Source organism: Typopeltis vanoorti, chromosome 8 (assembly GCF_054136105.1).
Source record: "Typopeltis vanoorti isolate ZY-2024b chromosome 8, IOZ_Tvanoo_1.0, whole genome shotgun sequence".
Taxonomy (NCBI): Eukaryota; Metazoa; Arthropoda; class Arachnida; order Uropygi; family Thelyphonidae; genus Typopeltis; species Typopeltis vanoorti.
The window spans coordinates 90,506,978-90,531,984 of record NC_143556.1 but is presented as its reverse complement, the minus strand read 5'-3'; the positions used below and the strand labels follow the sequence as shown (position 1 = coordinate 90,531,984).

General features: G+C 35.5%; 1 protein-coding gene across 7 annotated transcripts in view; it reads left to right on the top strand.

The window, feature by feature from the left end:
* LOC150104186 (uncharacterized) overlaps positions 1–25,007 on the top strand; it is a 712,768-nt gene that overhangs the window by 48,295 nt on the left and 639,466 nt on the right. For all 7 annotated transcript variants that reach the window (XM_090396809.1, XM_090396815.1, XM_090396810.1 and 4 more), the window contains exons 4-5: positions 8,373–8,499; positions 19,355–19,522. In XM_090396809.1, coding sequence (XP_090252935.1) covers positions 8,373–8,499; positions 19,355–19,522 — 295 coding nt within the window. The remainder of the gene's footprint in view (positions 1–8,372; positions 8,500–19,354; positions 19,523–25,007) is intronic.

Sequence of the window (25,007 nt, the reverse complement as noted above, 5' to 3'; positions counted from 1 at the left end):
TACTATTGCTATGGCAAGTCAGGACTGGCAGACCCTGCTTTGGACACTCCTTCACACAGGATTAGATCGAGAAAAACGAATGTGCTATTTAGGAGTCGTTACGGATCTGAAAGATTCTTTTTTGAGTCAGCAATGGCTTTGAAGAATTCTCCCAACCTTAACAAATGTGGTTGCATTACTTTGCCAAAAATTTGGGAAACTGTTATCCTAAGAGAAACTCCTGCATAGAGTTTTTTTTTTTCCCTTTGTTAGAGGGTATCAAAAAATAGGACTTGAGATATTTTGTCCATTGCAATTGTATTGTTTCATTTACTCACTGTTGCATATACAAGTATGTTGTGCTCTGATGATGCTGAGTTGAAATTCAGCAAAATATAAGGTTAATAAAACATCTCTTTTCTAAAATTGTGTGGTGTTTTTAATACCATAAAAAAAATTAATCATGAGTTTTTATCTAATTTACGAATCTTTTTAAGATGGTTTTATTATCTAAAAATACTAAATCGCCAAACACGTGGAAAGCCTTGTGTTTGCAGTACATGTTATTTATTTTAATCATATTGATGACAACACAGAATGATAAGAAAATAATATTTGTTAACTTATTTGCTGATATTTGGCTGGTATTATTTCCAGCATCTTCAGAGCACGAAAACAGTTTGTCACAGTATGCAAAACAACAATTTGGTATAACAGTGGAACTAGTTTAAAGAAGAAAAAAAAAAAGTAACGGACAGCACCAGGAACTGAAGTCCTAATTAGGCACCTGTTTTGGAAAAAGAGAGAAAACAAATATTAATTAGATCTTAAAATGACTCCCAGATTTTTGGTAAATTTATATAGCCATACTTGTCGAGGTTTGGCATATGTTTTAAAGGTTTTGTTGATTCCAAAAACAATCTGATTTAATGACTTCTGTGTAGTACTTTTGTTCAATTAATCCTGTGTGAAGTGGTATCCAAGGCATGAATGTTAGAAAAGGTTCCGAGAACAGAGGGAACAAGAATGATGTCATCACGCTGGTGGCTAATCCCACAAACTACTAGGTAAAGAACAAAGGACTGGGAATTGTATAAAGGAGGACTGAGACAAACCAGAAAGGGGCTTTTTCTGCTTTTGGCTAGGGGACTTGCATTTGGATTTTTTCGTCTCCAGATAGTAGGATCCCAGTGCTGTCTGGTCCCGAGGACATGCTTCCAACGCAGGTTAAGAAGAGGCCATATTTCCTGGTTCCGAGGAAGCAAGAACAAGCTACAAAAGGGTAGGTACCTGCAGAACTTTGACTATGGCAATTCCCCATCAAGTTCCTGACGGAGAAAAAAAGGCCTTCCAGGAAACTTCTGTATCAGGACTGCCAGAATTGTCCAAGCAGCTACAGTCACCCAGGAACAGCACGCAACATTGAATCGATACAACTAAAGGTTGTGCTAACTGATTGGACTGTGTATCCAAGGGTTTATGTAAGTTTTTGTTAATGTCAAGGGCTTACAAGTCAAATTGTATGTGTGCTTTAAGGGAAGTTTAAATGTTAACTTGTTAGTTTAACAATTGAATATGTGCTTAGATGTGATATAGGGAACTACTATTTGTTTAAGTCAAGTTAGTTGGGATTGTAAATTGAGGTTACTAAGCAATGAGCATATTGTGAGTTTGAATGTAAATCTTGCCTTCCTAGTAAGTGATAGGGCTAAGAGAGATTACTTCTCTTATTTGTATGTGTATTGTATTTTTTTTGGCTTAGAATAAAATATTTTGTTTTGTAACTATCTTGCCTGTTCTCTAGCCAATGCACTATCTTCAAAAAATTAGCGAACCTGCATCCATATTAATTTTGGTTATCCATGACTTTCATTAAGGTAAAATTGTGTAATGTTAAAATTTCCTGTTTTCTTCACCTTAACTCTCAAACTATATTAATTCAATCAGAATGGCATGCAGTCGATTTAAAAAAAAAAAAAAAAAAAAATTCTGGTTGATTTGTGCAAGAGTTGATGAACTGCACATATTAAACAGGCTGACAACTTTAGCTCTGTTTTAACAGTAGGGGGAACAGAAATTAGACTTGGTAGAATTAACTGGTAAACATTAATGTCTTATCTGTGTAGAGTTGATAGAAGTTAAGGCACAGTAAAACGTAGGGTAGTACTAAGACAAAGTCGAAGATGACGACAAAAACTAACAAAGTAAATTATATATAAAATGATATATATTTTTACACTACTCGTAACAGATGTGATGTGATGGATTTCAGTTATCCTGTTTATCAGAACTAATTCTTGACTCTGCTTATCATAATTTTATGCACATGGACACAATGCATATGTGGACTTTAGTATTAATTGAATATCTTACCCAACCATGCCTTAAACTGATTCAGTGTGCCAGTATTCACAACACACTCAGATGATGCATTCCATTCACCAATCACTCTTCATGTAAAGAACCTACTCCTCACTTCTCTGCTCATACCATCCTTGTATTTTAAATGCTCATACACATTTAAAATACAGTTTCTAGGGATGGTCTCTTGTTCTATTCCTCCCCTCCCCCCAATCTCTCAGAAATCTCTTCCATGTCAATGAAAGAAACCTTTTCCATCTTCTCCTCCTATTCATGAGGCTCTCAGTTTACATTCTCTCAATTTGTTCTCATACTTCACATTCCAAAATATCACCGATCACCTTTGTTAAATCTTCTCTGGACGACCTTTTCTAACATATCCTCGTCACAATGAAAACCCGATGACCATCTGTACAGAATAGTCCATATGAGGCCTGATGAAAGCTTTGTACCATGGCATCATAATCTCTATTTTTTGCATGTCGGGATCCTCCTCATCATTGCCATTATCTGATGTGATGTCTTCACAGCTTGTGCAGTGTAATCCCTGAATTTCAGGTCTTTGTCCACCACCATCCCCCGATTTCTCATCTCCTCTGCATCCTTTAAAGTTTCCCCACCAAGTGTATACTTTGCATCCTGTTATTGCTATCATTGCTTACCAAATTTCAAGTTTTTACACTTTGTAACATTGAATTAACAGTTCCACTTACCTGCCCATTCATGCAATCTATTCAAGTCCTCATGTAAGGCCTAACATCTGCTTGACTCTGTATAGCTCTCCCTAATTTTGAATCATCTGAAAACAGCTGCATATCACCAGTTAAAATCTACCACTGTATGTATCTCCCTTGTCCAAGACATTTTTCACCTTGTTATAATACATAAGTTAGTAAAACACAATATCCATTTAACAAATCCATGCTGACAACCACAGTGAGTAATGCTGTTATCAACCCATTTCTATATCCTAATTCTCACCGGTGTCTCCAGTACCACAAATCCAGATATACAGATTGGCCTATAATTTGTAGCCATGTGCAAAGGAATTGTCAATGCCTCTTACTTGGTTATTTAACTTAAGTTTGAACTCTGGTATGATCCCTAGGGAGTGGAAAGAAGGCAAAGTAGTTCCTTTGCATAAAGGTGGCTCTAAAACTTAAGTAGTTAATTACAGACCAATCACCACCTCGGGAGTGGTGGTAAAAGTATTGGAAAAGTTGGTTAAAGACAAAATTCAAGAATGGATGGATCAGGATACGATACTCTATAGGGGCCAACATGATTTTGTTAAAGGTCGATCCTGCCTTAGCAATTTATTAACTTTTTATAATTGAATGACATCTGAGTTTGCTAAGGCTTTTGACTGGATACCCCATGGAATACTGTTGCACAAATTGGAGCAGATGGGGAGTGGATACTAAACTGGTGATATGGATAGGAGAATGACTCAGGAAGAGATACCAGAAGGTGGTGTATGGAGGAGCAGAGTCCAGGATGAGGCAGGTGATCAGTGGTGTGCCTCAGGGCTCTGTGCTTGGGTCATTGTTGTGTAATTTGTATATAAATGATATAGGAAATAGCTTAAAGAGAGATATTCGGTTGTTTGCTGATGATGCAAATTGGATAGCGCAATAAAAAATCAAGCTGATGTTGAGAGTTTGCAGCATGATTTAAATAAGCAGGCAAAAGGTAATGGATGTCAGTTCAATGTGGAAAAGTGTAAAGTTATGCATTTTGGGATTAAAAGATTACAAGCTGTGTACTACATTGATGGAATGGTACTCCAAGAGATTGATGAGGCTAGGGACTTAGGGGGATTGGTGGATAGGGAGATGAAGTTCAGGGGACACATTTGCTAAGGTGTCCAAGATTGCACATAGGATTACTTGGTTATTGAGGAACACACTAACATCCAGAGATAAAGAGGTTATTATTCCTCTTTATAAAGAGTTGATACTTCCACATTTGGATTACTGTGCTCAGGTCTGGTCACCTAGATACCTTGGAGATGAGGAGATTGTGGAGAGGGTTCAGAGGAGAGTGACTAAGTTGGTGAGTGATGTAATAAACGTTCCCTACATTGATAGATTGAGAGCTTGTGGATTGCAGAGGTTGGTTGATAAGTGGAGAAGAGGGGATATGATAGAAACATTTAAATTACTAAAAGGTTTTAAAAAGATTGATGCAAGGGAAATGTTTCAGCTGTGTGATAGTGATGGAAGAACAAGAGGTCATCCCTGCAAATTAAGGAAAAGTGTGGTTAACAAGGGTGTGAGAACGAGGTTTTTCCCCTGGAGGGTGGTGAATGAGTGGGATGCATTGCCTGACTCAGTTGTGAGTTCATCTGTAAATGAATTCAAGAAGAGATATGACAGATATTGTTTTGATAGTTTGGTTCTCCCACGATGAGTCTGCTGACTCCATGGAGATACCCGTAATAATAATAAATAGTAATAATAAACTCATCCCAATGTTACTAATATTCAAATTGAACAACAGTAGTCCCAAAACTGACCCTGTGGAATACTACTAGTGACCTTCCTCTTTTGGGATTCTGCTGCATCCCCATATACAACTTTCTGTTATCTATCTGAACCAACTCACTAGTCAGTTATCCAATCCCATCCATTTCAATTTATTTGACAGCTTGTCATGTGGCAGTCTACCAAAAGCTTTTGCAAAATCTACCACTGTGTGTATCTCCCTTGTCCCAGACATTTATCACCTTGTTATAATATATAAGTTAGTAAAACACAATCTCCATTTATCAAATCCATGTGACAACCACAGTGAGTAATGCTGTTATAAGCCCATTTCTGTATCCTAATTCTCACCAGTGTCTCTAGTACCACAAATCCAGATATACAGATTGGCCTATAATTTGTAGCCATAGCCTTATCACTACTTTTAGCAATTGAACAATTTTACTTCTTTCCACTTCCTTGGAACCTGTGCTGTTGTAAGGCTTATTAAACAGGCATGCTACTGCCAATTCCCTGGAACATTCCCTCAAGATGCATGGTGACATTATCAAATCATATCGCCTTATTGACATTAAGTTTATTTATTTTCTCATATACCTCCTGCACATTCACTCATTAAGCCATCCTCTCCTATGTCCTCCACACTTAAGTTTCTAATTATTTCACCCTGATGAGGATTAACCACCCCTATAAATTGCTCACTGAATACTTCAACATTGTCTTCTGCAGCAGTTACCATTCTTCCAATTTTATCCATTAACATCATCTTACCATGATTATTCTTCCTTCTACTTTGCCACATATATATAAAAAAAACAAAACAACAACTGTAGAATTTTTCTTTGTCTGATTTGCTAATTTCTGCTAATATTACTTTTGTTGTCCTTACTGAGTCACTCTCCTGGCTTGTTCTTTATACTCATGTAATTGTTTATTAATTATCCATCTTATATTGCCTACAAAGTGCCCTCTTCCAGATTAATCCCCTCATTCATCCATTTTATCTACCTTATTCAGATTTTTCACCTTCGGAATATATTCACACATTGATGCTGTTATGTATTTCTTTGTCAGTTCCCAAGCAGCATTTATTTCCTTACCACTCAACTCCTCATTCCATGCTATAGTTCCAAGCTATGTTCTCAGCTTGTCGTAATCACCAACCTTGTACTTACTAATATAGTAAGGCCCCGATTAATGCTGATTCGCTATAACATGTTTTTTTTCCAAACCATAAAAAAGTGCTAAATATTCCATGATTCAATATGACATGGTTCTTCTTGAAGCCTTAAAAAAAGCACTAAATTTATGCTGATTTAATTTATCGCTGTATTTCCCTTGATTCATATATAATATGATTATTCCCGAACCCGAAAAAATCCGTGAAAGGTAAAACAAAACGGATATGAAAAAACATTTCACTCGACATTGAAATGCAAGTGCTGAGGCGATTAGAAAAAGGTGAATGTCAAGTTGACATTGGAGCCACTTTAAATTTGTCTACTTCTACTATATGAACAATTTTTAAAAAACAAGGACAAAATTAAGTGTTCAGCAACCACGATGTCTTCTGCAACTAAGGTAACCTGATCCAGAAGCACTGTGTGAGAGGAAATGGAGAAAAGTCTTTCTATTTGGATTGATGATGAAACCGAATACAACATGCCATTAAATCGGGCAATAATCATGGAAAAGGCCAGAAGTATTTTTAATCATATTCAGAAACAGAGAGAATACAAGTGAAAACTGTGCAGTTAGCAGAGGTCGGTTAGATAGATTTAAAAAAAGAAGCAACCTCTACAACATTTGAATCACCGGAGAAGCGGTGAGTGCAGATACTGAAGCTGCTTCAGCCTTCTCATTAACTTCAAGAGCCATAATTGAAAGAGGAAATTATCCTCCTGAACTAGTCTTTAATGTTGATGAAATGGGACTTTTCTGGAAGAGAATGCCAAAGTACACATTGATATCACACGAGCACCAGGATTTAAAGTTGCAAAAGACCATTTTACCCTTCTTCTGGGCAGTAACGTCAGTGGTGATTTCAAATTAAAACCATTGCTTGTGTATCATTCCAAAACACCAAGAGCCATGAAAGGAAAGTTAATATAAAAATAAGTTAAAGTAAAACTTGCTTATTTTTTCTACGTGTTCCCTTATCCCTATTTACATTGTGTTTAAATGACCCCGTTTAATGCTATTTCATTTAGTGCTTTGTCTTCTAGGAATGCATCCTGAGCATTAATCGAAGTATTACTGTATATCCTTTCCTCACAGAAGTGTACATATGGCTAGCCACAACTCAGGTGATCGCCTCGTGATCACTCTGACCAACTGGAGGAAAGTGCAAAACCCCACTTAAATTACATCCTTTGATGAAATAATCAGATCTAAAACTCTCGATCCTCGCATCCTCCTTTACATGCTGCCTAAGATAGTTGTCTCTCAGGAACTCCCCAACTAATGTCTTCCTGTCAACCTCCTCCTCACACCACACTGACTCAAAACAGTTGCCACTATTTCCCACTTTCATGTCTACTTAATGTGACATAATTCCCCTGATATCAGCAGAATTCCCCCCCCCCTCCTCCCTTGTCCTTTCTGTCCTCACAAAAAACACTGTTCCATCTCATTTTTATTCCAATTGGAATATCATCTTCATGCAGCCATATTTCACTTATTCCAACAATTTTGGGGCAAAAGAACTCAATCACTGAAACCATTTCATCTCCCTCATTTAATACTTCTGGCATTTGTAAATAAACACATAACTAGCCATTTCCATTACAAAGATAATGAAAGGTTCACTTTTAGGTTTTAACCAGTCCTACCCTAGCCACTTGTTGGTTGTGATTTCCCCACCACACCTGCCCTTGCCCAATCATCTTTATCACCACTTACCATATATATCTGCTCAGTCTCAACTTCCCCACTCACATCCTACCTATTCCAGTGCTATACTGATCATCCCCATACATACATACATTCACTACTATTTTCAACATCCACTCTCTGTATGCCATGTCTCCCTGTCCACCAGGGCTCTCCCTGCTTCCCTGTTCCTCTTGCATTCCCATTCTCTCTTCATCTGTCACACTACTGGTGTTTCCATTGGCAGGCACTTCTGTCTCTTCAATACTACTCTCCTGATCTTTCACTTCATCTCTTGCTTTCCTAAGCTCCCTGGTTAGTTTCAAAACATTTGGTTTGAAATAATATGGATTTTTAATATCCTTTTATTTAGAAACTATAAAGTGATTTCATTTAATATTATTATTACACCTTCCATGGAGCCAGTCATCTCATTGTGAGAGGTTCACTCAACCAACCATTTGAACCAAATATAAACCATTTTAAGATTCATATTTGAACCTTAAAATCATTAAACCGTATATAAAATTTTACTTTATTGAATAATGGCTCTGTTTGATTATGAGAACTTTATTCAGTCTGATATGTTGAGTTAAAAATAAAAACACATTTCTAAATTAAATAGGAAGAAATATTCTTGTATTCTTTTAATGTTTATTAAATTGTTCATTTTAGGAAAGAAATAATTTTGAAAAATATCTTGAGCCTTATAGAAATGAAAACTCGGTGCTAGTAAAACAGAATAATAAGCTTCATCAACAGCTACTAAAGCAGAAAGAAGAATCTGAAGAGTCATGTAAAGGTAATTGTTTATATGAACATCTAATAACATGAACTTCACCTTAATTAATATATTTCTAAATTAGTTTCTCATTAAAAAATATAAAAATGTGAGGCAAGTAAAATTAGTGTATTACTTATCAGCATTCCAATATTGTTGTATCTAACCTTTTTTTCTTTCTTCTAAGGCACTTCTGACTGAATCAGTCCACCTAGGCCTTGGTCTTCCTTTGTGTCTTTTCACTACCATCTTGGCATCAGACATCTGTTTGGCTAGTTATTGTCTGTGATTTTTAAAATAGTTAATATCATTATATCATATCCAAGTTATAGAAGAACTTCACTGCTCTGTGATTGAAGTCTCTTTTGGCCTGAAGTAGCTGATTTCATGTGTTGTCTATATTGTAAAAAATACTTGATTCTTGTGCTTTAGCCCTTCATGTGACCAGATAGCCTCACCTGAGTTTTCAAATGATGTGCTAAGAAATTCTTTGTGGACCAGTCTATTAAATGGTTGGCTGATTTCACATCAGCAGTTAGACCTAATTTCTTTTTCTGATGAGTTGCATTACTGTGAAGACCTCTCCCCCTCTCTCTATTAATCCTTGAAACAGTTGGTTGATGTCATGTAAGTAGTTAGATTGGTTTTCTCTTATGAAAGAATTTCTTGGTATTTTTTCAAAGAAATAAATTGTTTGCCCACACAGAACCCTAAATAAGAATTACAGCTTTTCATTTTCTATGCTGAATCCTGCATAACAAGTTGAAATCTCTAATCTGATTACATGGGATTTCACAGTCCTTCAGATCTCTGTGTTCTGCCCAGTGGCTGCTTGTGGCTTGAAATCATGGGGGTGCTGCAACTTTTGAAATATACATACACTGTAAGTACAGTGTATACGTGTTTGGATAAAATATCAAAATGATGGTAAAAATTTTTAAAAAAAAATAAACATGAAAAAACATTGTTTATTATCGATCAAATTATACAGTTTGGTATAATTCAAAATTACTTGAAAATATATTCTTCTTGTTTTATTTAATGAAAAATATTGCTTATTATCGATAAAATTATACAGTTTAGTATAATTCAAAATTGTTAAAAATGCATTCCTTTAATTGTAATTAAAAGAATGGATTTACAGTTTTTGGACATTACAATTAATTCCTTTAATTGTAATGTCCAAATATTTAAAGAGATGGTGTAAAGACGATAAGCACTACGAACACTCTACTACTGGCGCAAGCTGCATATAAACAATAGTGGAACTGCGCAATGGACAGCGACACATTACACTAATAGCTTGCATCTCATTATGATGTGCATGTGCTTGTGTGCATAGCAATATGACTATGGTAAACACAGTTCTGCTAGCGTCATTCACACCCTCCTAAGTGCTACAAGATTAATTTTTGTTATTTTATACACAAAATAAGAGAATTGTATAAGATTGTTGATGATAAAATTAAATATTACAAGCAAATATAAATAAATTAATAAATATATTTATATATCGAGAAACATTGGGGAGGGTGCTGCAGTTCCGTAGTGCCTATGCATGAGCTGCCCCTTGTTCTGCTGGTCATTGATAAGCAGTGTAATTGGCAGAGCTAGCTGAGCGATTGTGACATATAACTAGAACACAAGTATTCATTCCATAGTTAATAATGGAAAGGAAGGAGATTGGGTGACAACATTCAAAACAGACATGAGTCATGCAGCACAGCATGTGTGTTTAGCATGTATTCACTTATGTATTAGTCATAGCTGAGGAAACATGAGAATACATGGAGTTCAAGCAGATTGTTAGTTTTTTTTTTTAAATTGAAATACAAGGTTACATAGCTCATTAAAAGAAACAAACAATTGTGAACAACTAATTGTGATCATCATCAAATTCCTACCATGCACTCTCAAGGGGTGTATAGGATATGATAGTACTACATGAAAAATTTACATCATTACTAACTTCCTATCTACAATTTTCCTCCAAATCAGTCGGTTACTTGACAAGAATCCAACATTATCAGATCTTATATTTCTATCGTCTAAGGCACTTTGTACCGTATCAATCCATCTATATCTTGGTCTTCCTCTGGGTCGTTTTCCTGCAAACCTGGCAGAGAACACTTGTTTTGCTAATCTTTCTTCAATCATTCTGTTCAATTGACCATACCACCTGAGATTAGCTCTGTTAACGCATTCCCGGATGCTGACAATGTCAAGTTCTTTCCTAATATCCTCGTTTTTAATGTGATATTGCCATTGATGCCATCTGTTCATGCCTCTAATCTTTCTCAGGACTCTCATATCTGCAGTCTCTAGTCTTTGGTCAAGTGTTTTACATCTGACCCAGCTCTCAGATCCATAAGTTAAAACTGGTTTGAACACTGTCTTGTATACAGCTAATTTAGTGTTCTGACTAATTTCTCTCTTATTTCACATGCATTTATTCAATTGACTTCCCACCATACCAGCTTTTGTTGATTCTGCTGTCTATTTCCATATTTAATTTACCATCTTCAGTAAAAATCATGCCTAAGTAGCTGAAATGTTTTACTTGTTCCACAGGTTCCCCATTCACAACACAGTTGACATTTTCAACAATTCTACCTATTTTCATTGTCTTTGTCTTTTTAATGCTGACTTTCATACCATATCTATTACAACAGTTATTCAATTTAGTCAGGGAATCTTGCATACTTGTAGCAGATTTATTTAGAAGTATAACATCGTCCACATAAAGCAAAGAGATGACATTAACATCTCCAATTCTGATATCATGTTTAATACCACTTTCCTTCATAATGTGATCCATATAGATAATGAATAACAGAAGGGATAATGTACATCCTTGTCTCACACCAGATTTAACATTAAACCACCTTCCTGTACTTCCCTCAATCCTAACTGCTGATTTACAACTCAAATAAAGACTAACTGTAGCGTATTGAATAGCTTCTCTCTTGGCACCTTGTCATATGCCTTTTCCAGATCTACGAAACTTAAATACAGATCTTTGTTATATTCCCATGATTTCTCGACTATTTGTCATAAAGTGAAGATCTGATCCTGACAGCCTCTATTTGGCCTGAATCCAGCTTGAACTTCACCAAGCTTTTCTTCCACAATTCTTCTCAACTGTTTCTCAAGTATGCTTGCATAAATCTTACCAGGAACACTCAGTTGGGAAATATCTTTGTAATTCTCATATTCACATTCACTAATTGTGATTACTTCACAAAACCTTTGACATGCAATCAGAATAGTTGAGATTTGGATAATGTCATCAAATTTCACAAGTTCGTTCATTTAAATAGTTTTGAATGCACAATCCGGTTTGATTCCAGAGAACTGTGTGTATGTACATATGTGAACCAGTGGCATTGGGAAGCAAGGTGATATCAGATTCCTGGAATTTAATATTAACGATGTTCTTGAATTATAATATCAACAAATGGACTGTTCTAATAGATGTCAACTCTCTGAGCGACCACCTTAGCTATATAGGAATTATCATTCTTAGATGCATTAATCATAATCTCTCCTGATGGCAGCTTGTCTTTTCATTATATTTTGCATATCACACACACACACAGTAATCTGAAATTTAGGTGCTTCCCCCCCCCCCCCCCCCCCCCAAAAAAGTCCAGAGTGATCAACACTTGTCAAATGAGTCAGGGTTATTTGTTCCAAGGAATGATCTTCTACCAAGAAGTGGATTCCTCACTCCATATCCTTCATCATGAATGGTTATAAGGCCAAGGTTTTTTGACTTTCTTATACCTATACATTACTAGGTAATTACTATATAGGAATCCCACTCAGCACAAAGTGTCGGTCATCTCTTATTTCAGAGGTTGCTAAAAAAATTTACAGACATTAAAGGAATACAAACTAAAAACTACTTTCAGGCCTCTTACAGAAATAAGGGGTATGGAAGTAGTTTCAGGCTCTGCCATCCTTGTTGCACTTTGAGTGTGTCATGTTATGTATATCCATGATATTCATTGTATATTGAGAATCAAGATGTACAATCGGGCATTGCTGGCAATATTACATCGAAGTAACGTTTGGTACATTCTACATAACAAATAATGTCTTAGCTTTAATGATGTCTGTGACATTCTAGTAGAGTACAACAATACCTTACATAGCATGGTTAATAGGTGCTGCAGAACTGCACTGTTTGAAACAATTTTTATGGCATAATGTGTTCTAAACAAGTACAGTATGGGGGAGGAATAATTCCACATCATTTGTTTACTGCGAGCTCACCAGAAATACTAATTAATGCACACAGAAAAATTTAAAAGGATTAAAATAAAATGAAAAAAAAAAAAAGAAAAGATTTTTATTGTTCCTAACTGAACACAAGTTTTTATTTGGAAAAACTGTATTTAAACAATGTAGTTTGCCCAAGGTTTTCTTTATTTTCTCTGCATCTGTATCTTTGTATACATATCGAATAGCATTTTGGAATGCTTACCGAACTTTAACATTTCATTCAGTGTAAGTATTGGTATCTATAAGAAAATCAAAAGCAATCTTTCGAATGCTCATTTAATGAGAATCCGTTTTATTGGCATTTCAACGGAAGTTTCATCTGATATATCTTCCTCTGCATATTTTAAGTTTTTGTTCTAATTTTAACCATTTATATATTTTAGATTCATAAGCTTCATTGCATTTCCTCTTTCCTCATAATTGCATATAAAAGATTACTCGTATGAAATAAAAAATTTGTAGAGTGACCGCAATTTTGCTTCATTAGTTGGAATAATGCTAAAGGGTGTGCATTAATACAGCCATTACTGTGATATGCTAAATCACTAAGGTATTGTTTTAATAGTCAGAATGTTACAGTAGTACAGTACAATACCATTAAAAATTACAATCAGTGCTATAGCGAAACTTACGCTGTTCAAAATTGTGCTATGTAAGGTATTGGTTGTATAAAAAATACTTTTAAGCACTGTACTGCATTGCCTACTTACTGTCTAAATTATCTGAGGATTCTTTCTTTTCTTTTCTGTCATTCATTCATCCTCATCTGTAAAATATCTCATCATATGTGACTTTGTAACTTATGTTCATTTTTACGTTTTTTTTTTTGTTTAGGAGAATGTACTTAGAGAAATGTTAATTTTTGTAATGAGCCTTTGTTAAAATAATGCGCTTCATGAAGTTATCATGTAACGAAATTAACTTATAAATTTAGTTTATCCTTTATCCAAGTGTAAGCAAACAAAGTTTGCACCTGAAGGATCAGGTCCTTACACTATTACACTTGCTTACAGTATTGCTTACACTTGGATGAAGGATTAAACTAAATTTATTATAGTCTAACCAAGTGGGAAACAAAAAACTTTCAACAAAAAGATATTAACTCATGTTAAATCAATAAGTCTAATTATAAAAATAGTGAAGAATTCTAGGAATTGTCATAGATAGAAATTTCCAAAGACATGTAAAGAATGATGTCAGCATGTCGGAAGGATGGCCTCTTATTCTTCCCATCTTACCATCCACTCTTTTTATGATTCCTTCTGTATTAATCTGTTAGAATCCCTTCACAAACTTGAAGGTCTCTATCATATTTCCTCTTTTCTCCTATCCACCAACCTCTGTAATTCACATTCTCACAAATGCTCTTCATGACCAACACTCCAGAGTCCTGATATCATTTTGGTTATTTGCCTTTGGACCCTCTCTAGTGTTTTCACATTGCAATGAAAACTAGGTGAACAATTCTGAGCACAGTAGTCCATATGTAGTCTGACCAATGCTTTATATAGAAGCACCACCACCTCCTTATCCTTATGTGTCAATGTACTTGTTATCATAGCAGCAATACAATGTGCAGTCTTTGCAACATGTGCCCTCAGAACTTCAGTCCACTGTCCACCATTACTCCAAGATCCTAAATCTCATCCACTTCCTGAAGTACAGCTCTACCAATACAGTACACCTTGCATTTATTAACATTAAAACTTCAACCCCACTCATTTGTCCAAGCTAAAAGTCTATTCAAATCTTCTTCCTGTAGAGAATTAACATAAGCACCACTCCTGATAATTCCACCTAACTTTGCATCATCAGCAAACATTTGAAGATCCCCAGTCAATCCACATGAAATGTCATTAACAAACAAGTTAAACAGTAGGGAACCCAAGAACAAAACTCTGAGGCACACCACTGGTCACCTTCCTTTTCTCAGACACTGCTCCATCATATACAACTTATTGGTATTGTTCAGTGTGTGAGAGAGAGAGTGTGTGCCAATATCTGATCCATCTAACTAAGATACTATCTATTCCTATCCTCTGCAGCTTGTACACCAACTTATCACATGGTAATCTATCGAATGCTTTTGCAAAGTCCAAGAATATCATATCACTATATATAATTCTCCCTTATCCAACACATTTGTCACCTTATCATAAAACGTGAGCAGATTACTAAAACAAGGCCCATCCTTCACAAACCCATGTTGACCATCATAGAGAATCTTATGTTCATCAACCCAATCCTGTATTCTATTTCTAACCACTTTTTCCAACACTTTGATCACAACTGCAGATGTACAGTTGTGATCAAAGTGTTGTGATCAAAGACCAGTCTATAATTGGAAACTTCTGTTCTCAAATCATGTTTGTGGAGAGGTGTTTTGCCTTCTTTCCACACCTTAGTAACTTTACCTGCTGCAAGATTCTTATTAAATAACCAGGACAAGGGCATGGCTAACTCTTTTCCACATTCTTTAAAAGTACGTGATGATATGTCATTCATCCCACAGTATTATTAACATTGAAACAGAGCAACACTTCATATATCTTTGATTCTTTCACTTTTAATTCTCCTAATTCTTGCCTCCCTTATACATGTTGCACAGTATCATTCACACTAGGATATTCACTGGTAAAATGTTAGGTTTCTTTTCAGACCACTTCACCACATGCCTCCTTTGCTGTATCAGTCAGTGTTTTCTTCCAAGTTTGCCACTTTAACTCCACAGTTTGGTTCTTGTTTTTGAATTCTTAGAGCATTTTGTTTTTTTTTTTCTTTAACTGTATTTGTGTAGTTGAATTAATAGTTTGCATGTAAAAGTTGCTTAACTTTAATTTTTCTTACATAGTTTTCTTTTCAGCATGATATTCATTTTTAAGACTAAGTGATGATGATTTCCAATTTCAAATCCATTGTATGCTCTTGTAACCTGAACCAGTGCGAGAGGTATCAATCTCAAATAATATAGTCTATAATACTTTTTCTCTCTCTATATATGAATTTGTGCATGATATTTCATTGTGTTGTATCATCATGTTTGTTTTGGTTTAATCTAATACCGAATACAGCTTGGTCAGCTAATTTCCAGATTACTATTCCATCCTTGTTTGTTCAGCATCCATTGGATATGTAATCAGTGTAACTCATGATAGTGAAAATTGGACATTAGGCTAGAACCCAGTTGGTTCTTCCCAGTCTTAAAAGGTAATGTGGAGGTCTCCTAGTTATTTACCGTGGACTTTCAGTGACATTTATTACCATTGTTCGAAAACATCATTATTATCATTGTTTCAAAGTGTAGTTAAGGAATATTTGTATATTTAACTAAACAGATAAAGCACTTTCTTCTTGGAAAACCATATGCTAATAATAGCATGGATGCTGCAGATGAAAGAATAGTAACAAAACACATTATTTTGAATGCTCTTGGAATTTTTATATCCATGGTCACTTTTGAGATATCAGCCACACCTGTGTAATCAACGAGACTTTATTGTTAATTATATGAAGAGCCAAAGGCTTCAATTCGGCGACATATAAACTTATTTAAGTTAAGGGATATTACATCCCATATGGGATGTGGGATGTAATATCCCTTAACTTAAATAAGTTTATATGTTGCCGAATTGAAGCCTTTGGCTCTTCATATAATTAATAATTTATTAGGACACCTTCTTGGCAATTCTCATAGTATATGTAAGCTCTGTTTGCTACAAACTCGGTATTTCTAGGTCTACCTACTCACTGATGAGACCTCAATAAAGGTTGAAACCGGTCTGGGTAGTGACCTCTCACTCATAATGTAGAACAGTAATACAGCTCCTAGGAGCTGGGTTTCACATTATGGGGAAATATCAAGAATAGTGATTGGAGCTTTCTCCACCCCTACCATGAGTTGCCTCGGTGTTGCACTCCCTAAAGGATCATTTGTAACACTATCCAGGTATTTGCTTATGCTTGGACTCGCCGAACTTTATATATTTACTATATTCAGCATGAAACTCTTTGAGTTTCTTATTCGGCTATGAAACAATATGGAATGTAATATTCCTTAACTTAAATAAGACTTTATTGGCTTATCAACTGTCAAGCTGCAAAACTGTGGATGTTTCATGTGTTTTTTGACAAAATGAATTGGTAATTTGTTAAGTTGTAGGCTGGAGTATGCTATGCTAGCAACTGTTAAGAATTTCATAATATCCAGGCTCCATATTTTAATTATAACATCTGTGAGATGTTTCAGAAGTTTGGTACATAAAAACAGGAATACTCAATCACTTCATTTGCTCATGTGAAGAGATTAAAGATTCTTAGTGATGGGCTGACAACTCATTACTGTTGTGTCCCATTTTATGATTTTTATTCTAACTAATAATTTCCTCTCATCTATGTTCTACTATTATCTATGCTCGAGATATCACCAAAAAATTTACTGATACTTAAGTTATTTCTCCCCTTAGTACCCCTAATATTTGTATTATACTGCGCCTTTTGGGATATTTAGTTTGAGATATTATATACAAAAACAAGGAGAAAGAACTAAAATATGTCAGAAAGTGTAACTATGTTGCAGTCATGGCACTTTATCTCGTTTCTTAACATATTAATTTCCCGCGTGATTAGGTTCGTAATTTTTCAAGTAGTGCATTGGACAGCAATTTCAGACAACTTTTTTATCATTGGACAAAAGGTTTATTAAATTCCTTAACATGGTACAATTCAAATTTTAGTTATTACTCAATTCAACACTATACTAAATATTTACAAACTGACATTAGCTTATCATAAATAATTAAGCTATGATCCTATAATCGGTATTACGATCATGCCGCCATACACATTCAACACTATTTAACTATCCAAACTTAAGTAGCTTAACTAAACTATTTACTGCACTAACACATAACTATGACATTTAAACTTTCTTATACAATATAATAGACATGCAAAATTCTCAGGACACTTAGTTACTCCTATAACATTAACACTAGCCAGCTTACTTTCAATATATTCTGTCAGATACTAAAGTCCTAGTATTGTTTTCTTGGTCACTTCAACAGTTCAGTATTAGAATAATGATAACTAATACAGATGAATCTTAGTTAACACGAGATATAATTTACAGTACCTTTCTTTCCTGAGTTTTCCATATGGGCCTCTATCTTTTTCTTATTGAAGTATCCTGGTATAACCTCTCCGATAATCTGCTTCTCCTATGTTCCCTTTTTGAATTGAACTTTGCCTACGCGGTCTTTACCTTTCGTTATTGAGGACACACTTTGAATCGTCTAAATAACGGCTGTGCAACTCGCAACGTGGATATCGATTTCTTTACAGCTTTCCCTTTTTCATGGTTGTCACTGAAGTTGAAACACAAAGAATATGCTTTCTTTTCCTCGACTATATGGCATTCTTCGCTTCTTACGTAGGAAATGCGGAACCGAAATTCCGCTCACTTTTGTTTCCGTGTTGTGACGACGGAGATATAACTCCAATCTCGCCACTCAGGTAAACACCGCGAAACCCATACTAAGGAACTCGCGAAGAACTCTCCTGGAACAGAACAAAAAAAAAACAAAAGCCAAAAAGGAATAAAAACCTCAAAAGTCTCTAAAAGCCCCTTGGGGGGGGGGGTTTCCAACTCTTTTATACTTGCTCTCCTAACGGCACTGTCTATAACTTCTTTTCTCCCCCCCTTTATTTGATTTTACTTCACCGACCAATTAGGGTGGCATTTTTCTGCCAAACGTCCTTTGGTCGGCGAGCCCGTAACGATGTCTCAATCCGGGAATCGGCCCTGAGCGATAGTCTGTTGTTTTTCTTTTGCTAGCCTCTAACTTAATCCCCTTTCCAAAATTTCTCTATGAATTTACTTAATATTTTAATCTCTAGCCTCTCACATACCATCTCTTATGACTAATCCTTTTCTGTCTTATTTAGTTAAATTTTCTCTCTTATATCATATCACAACATTAATATATTCTTTCTTTTTTGTTAGTTAGTTCAACAAACACCTTTATATTTTATATATTTTATTGGATGCAAGAATATTTCTTTTTCTTTTTTATAATTCATCTATTATCTTTTATGCAGGGTTTTTAATTTATTTACTCTTCATGTTACACCATGATAGCTGAGAATTCTACATTCTTAAGATATCAGGGTGTAACATTACCGATTGCTGTAGTGTGTGTGTGGGGGGGCTTTTGGAGCACTAGGGAAGACTACTTTAGTATTGATAAAGAGTGTGTAAGTATATAGAGTATGCTTTACGATGCCTAACCACTTCATTAAAAGGTGTTTTAAGTAAAGGATGGGTTAACTGTTGAGGGAGAGGAAGTTTTGATTACTGGTCAAACGGAATGAGGGGAAAGAAAAAAACATTTTTGAGACTGATTTTAGTGTTCACTTTTTTTTTTTGTCTCCTACTCACCAGTATTGTAATTGTTGTTATAGGAATGTTATGTACTATCTTCAAAGAATGGATCCACATATCATTATGTATATGATAATCTTTTCATGTAGATTTTATAATTCTTTGTGTATTAACAAATAAAATAAACATTGTCATCTCTTTATTTTTAAGAAACCAAAGCAGCTCTGAGAAAACTGGAACATGAAGTTGCTGATCTTCGTTTTTTGAATACTCAGTATGTTTATAAAGTGAGAGCTTTGGAAAGGGATTCTAGAGAAAAATCTGAAATGATTATGCAATTACAAGAGAAGAATGCACAAGCAGTTGTTCAGACACCAGGTAAGATAATTTATATAAGTTTTCATAGAAATAGGAAATTGCGAATTGGTTTTCAAAGTTTTCTTTTATAAATGTTAAACTGTTAGCATTAGTAATAATATCGGGTATCAGTTATTCTTGTAGTTCCTTATATGTTGTACTACAAGGCAAGTAAAATTAAATTAAAAATGTCAAATTATATTCTTGTTTACTTGTATACAGAGGCTAATGACTTCACATTAATTGCCTTTGTATCCCATAAACCAAAGTACACATCCTTTTGGATTTGTATAATGCTATGCATTATGGGAAGGGCCACTACTCAGACTGTTCGATTTTTATTGATGTCTCATAATTGAGAGCTGTTGATGTGACCTCATTTTTAATATAATTTATAACTAAGTGAAAAAACTTTCTACAGCTAGTTCTAATCCAGAGTATTTTAATAATAAGGTGTGACACCCTTTCACTACTTCTATATGGGATGTGTGTGCATGCGTTAAAGATACCAAGAAATTTTATACTTAGTTTTAATCCTTTTCCCAAGTAAGCAAAACAAAGTTTTGCACATGAAATACATTCATGTCTGAGCTACTTGTACGTAGACAGTAATGACTTCATATCACTTGGCTTAGTATGTATCCCATAATACAAAGCATTTCCCCTTTCAGACGTGTATGATGCAATACATAATGGGAAGGATCACTACCCAGACTGGTTTCGACCTTTATTGAGGTCTCATAAGGGGAGCCAGACCCAGGAAAGATACCAAGGTTCATCATCATCAAATTCCTGCCATGTACCCTCAAGGGGTGTACAGGATATGATAGTACTACATGAAAAAAATTACATCATTACCAACTTCCTATCTACAATTTTCCTCCAAATCAGTCTGTTACTTGTCAAGACTCCAACATTATCGGATCTTATATTTCTATCGTCTAAGGCACTTTGTACCGTATCAATCCACCTATATCTTGGTCTTCCTCTGGGTCGTTTTGCTGCCAACATGGCAGAGACCACTTGTTTTGCTAATCTTTCTTCGCCCATTCTGTTTAAGTGAGCATACCACCTGAGATTAGCTCTGCTAACGCATTCCTGGATGCTGACAATGTCAAGTTCTTTCCTAATATCCTCGTTTTTAATATGATATTGCCATTGATGCCATCTGTTCACGCCTATAATCTTTCTCAGGACTCTCATATCTGCGGTCTCTAGTCTTTGGTCAAGTGTTTTACATCTGACCCCGCTCTCAGATCCATAAGTTAAAACTGGTTTGAACACTGTCTTGTATACAGCTAATTTAGTGTTCCAACTAATTTCTCTCTTATTCCATATGAATTTATTTAATTGACTTCCCACCATACCAGCTTTGCTGATTCTGTTGTCTATTTCTATATTTAATTTACCATCTTCAGTAAAAATCGTGCCTAAGTAGCTGAAATGTTTTACTTGTTCCACCGGTTCTCCATTCACAACGCAGTTGACATTTTCAATGATTCTGCCTATTTTCATTGTCTTTGTCTTTTTATTGCTGACCTTCATACCATATCTATTACAACAGCTATTCAATTTAGTCAGAGAATCTTGCAGACTTGTCGCTGATTTATTTAGAAATATAACATCATGCGCATAAAGCAAAGAGCTGACATTAACATCTCCAATTTTGATATCATGTTTAATACCACTTTTCTTCATAATGTGATCCATATAGATAATGAATAACAGAAGGGATAATGTACATCCTTGTCTCACACCAGATTTAACATTAAACCATCTTCCTGTACTTCCTTCAATTCTAACTGCTGACTTACAACTCAAATAAAGACTAAGTATTGCTTGATATAATGCCCCATTGACACCATATAACTGTAGCGTATTAAATAGCTTCTCTCTTGGCATCTTGTCATATGCCTTTTCCAAATCGACAAAACTTAAATACAGATCTTTGTTATATTCCCATGCTTTCTCGACTATTTGTCGTAAAGTGAAGATTCTGATCCTGACCTGAATCCAGCTTGTTCTTCACCAAGCTTTTCTTCCACAATTCTTCTCAACAGTTTCTCAAGTATACTTGCATAGATCTTGCCAGGAACACTCAGTAGGGAAATACCTCTGTAATTCTCACATTCAGTTTTATTTCCCTTTTTATATATGGGTACTATGAGAGCTCTACTCCAATCATCGGGAATTCATCCCTCAGTCCAGGCTTTCTGAACTATGCAGTGCAGCCACTATAAGACTTTTATACCACCATACTTCAGCATTTCTGGTCGAATATCATCTACTCCTGCTGCCTTTCCACATTTCAAGCCTTTGATGGCTTTTTCTACTTCAAGTATGGATATGTATTCCTGACTGCATGCCTGGTCAGTGTTTTTTTATCACTGTGCTGTCATCACTGCTTGTTTCATTTAGCAGTTTTTCAAAGTAATTACTCCATACTTCAAGGATATCTTTTTCTCTTGTTTTCATGTCACCTTTATCATCTCTAACTCCTTTTCCAGCACTCTTTCCTCCATTCCTAAGCTTCTTCAACAACCTCCAGAATATTTTGCCACCTTCTTAATATTTATTTTCTATATTCTTGCCAAAGTCCTCCCATGACTTTTGTTTAGCTAGTTTTACACAGTGTTTAGCATTCTTGCATTTGTCTCTATATTCTCTAAAAGCAAAAGCTGACTTATTTGCCAGGAACTTTTGATATGCTTTCTTCTTTTCCTTCACTGCCTCTTTAACTTCCTGTGTCCACCAGGGTGTTCTGATTTTTTTTTTTTTTATCCTTGCAGACAACCTCACCACATGCCTCTCTGGCAGAATCAATCAATGTTTTCTTCAGAGTTTGCCACTGAATCTCCAAGGTTTGATTTCTGTTCTCAAACTTTCATTTTTTCTTCAATAATCTTTGTGTATTTTAGTCTGCAGTTCACATCTGAGAGCTGCTCATCTTTTATTCACTTTAAAACTTTCTTACATGTTATTCTTTTCAATATGAAATTCAATTTTATCCTGCTCAAGACTAAATAGTGATCACTTCCAATTTCAAATCCTCTGTACACTCTGGTATCCTGCACCAGGGAGAAAACATCACTATCAACAATAACATAGTCAATGAGACTTTTCTTATTCCTTACCTCTTCTCTCCATGCAAATTTGTGCATATTTTTATGTTGGAACATGGTGTTAGTAATAACCAGTCCATGTTCTGAGCAGAAATCCAACAGATATTTGCCATTATTATTAGCTTTGCTCTTTTCTCCAAATTTTCTTTTGTATGTCTGGCAATCACTTCCTACTCTGCTATTTAGATCCCCAACAAGGACCAACTTTTCCTTTTTCATTGTGTCAGTAGCTTTCTCTAGAGCCTCAAAAAAGTCCTCCACTTCTACCTCAGAAGAACCTTGTGTAAGACCATAGGCACAAATAAGTCTCATTGTCCAGTTCCCCATTCTCATATTTGTCCACATTACTCTACTTGAGACTGACTTCCATTCAAGAAGATTAGCCTTGTATTTTGTGTTGAATACTATGGCTACTCCTTCTTTTCCTTGATTGTCATTGCCTGAATATAACATTTTGTATTTATTGCTCAGAAAGATCTCACCAGTTTTTGTCTTTTTTGTTTCAGTCACCCCCTATTATGTCGGTCTAGTACTTATCTAATTCCTCAGCTAGCTCCATTTCTTTGCCATTCAGGCTTCTTACGTTGATAGTACCGTTCTTTAACTCTGGTGATGTTGAGTTGGGGTTTGTTTTCAGATTTGTTCCAGTAGCTGACTTTTTGCTGTTCGTCCTGGTTCCCTGGCGAAAACAACGGGGACCTTGTTTAACTGGGCAACGCCCCCAGCTGGCATGAAATTTTGTCATGTTGTACATCATTTTTTATTTTGGTTTTGGTTTAACCAATAAGAATACAATTTGGTCAGCTAAATCCCAAATTTGCCAGCCCATCCTTGTTCGTTCAGTATCCAAGTAGATACCCAACAGGGTGCACCACGAGAAGGTGAGGATTGGACATTAGGTCAGAACCCCTGGCAGGTTCTCTGCATTCCTTTAAAGGCTATGCGGAGGTCTCCTCTCAGTTATACAGCCTTGACCCTTAAACACCCCACATTGAAGTGCATTATTTCAACCTTGGTATTTTTTGTCTACTTGTATATGAGATATATATATATGACTTCTGCATTACTTCAATTACAGCATTACCTCATTATGCGAATGTGCAAAGAAATTGGCATTATCTCTGGCTAGACTGTTTCATTTAATTCTCATCTCTGGTTTAAAGTTTAGAGGGAATGGAAGAAGGATAGAACATTCCTGTGGCTTAAGGAAGTTCCAAGACTGCAGTAGCAAATTATAGATAAATCAGTTTCTTGTGAAGGTGCTGGAAAAGTTGGTCAAAGAATTCAAGATATTCAATGATGATGAGCATATTCTGTGGGGGAGAGAAAGAAGTATGGCTTTAATTGTAGGGTCATGCCTTAGTACTAAATTCACTTTTTTAAAAAAAAAAAATTTATATTTTTATAGTAGTGACAACTGAGTTGCATAAAGGAAATTACCACTGATGATTCTGTTGGATTTTGCAAAGGCATTTGAGAGAATACCACATGGAATCTCTTATGCAAATTGAATATGCAGCTGATGATATGGATATCAGGGTAGTTGGACAGATATCAAAAGTTAGTATATAGAGGATGAGAATTCAGGAGAAAGCAGATGGCTAATTACATACCACAACATGGTGTTAGTACCACTGTTGTTTAATTTGTACATAAGTGTTATGGGAAAAGATTTAAAGGGAAATATTCCTTCATTTGCTGATGCCAAATTGTGTCATGTAATAGTTAATTTAGGTAATATAGTATGCATACAGAATGATTTAAACAGGCTGATAACAGATGCCAGTTTAATGTGGAAAAGTGGAAAGTTATTCATTGTGGGATGAAAATGTTACAAGCTGTATACCACATTGATGGAAAGGTACTCTTGGAAATTGATGAAGCTACGGATTTGTTGGAAGTTCATTGAAGTTCAGTGGGCATCTTGCAAAGATAGGTCTAGTAGCTCATAGGAATACTTAGTTATTGAAGAACACAAGAACTAAGTTAAATAAAGAAGATAAGGAAGTCTTCATTTCTCTTTATAAGACTTTGATAAAGACTTTGCCTCATCTGAATTATTGTGCACAAGTTGGTTCCTTGGAGATGAATGAAGTAATGTAGAGGATCCAGAGGTGAGTGGTCTGTGGAATGCCCCATGACAGTAGATTGAGAGTTTGTGTTGCAGAAATTAGTTGATGGTTGGAAAAGAGGGGTCCATGATAGAAACATTGATGTAGAGGAAATATTTCAGCATTTGGCTGGATGGGAGAAAAGAAAATGATCCTTTTCTTCCTTCAAATGGAGTAAGTGTGTGATTTAGCATGGTTTAATTTGATTTTTATGGCACAAAGACATCAAAGGTCATACTATGCTAGGACACAGGTAATAGCAGTACATAGGGT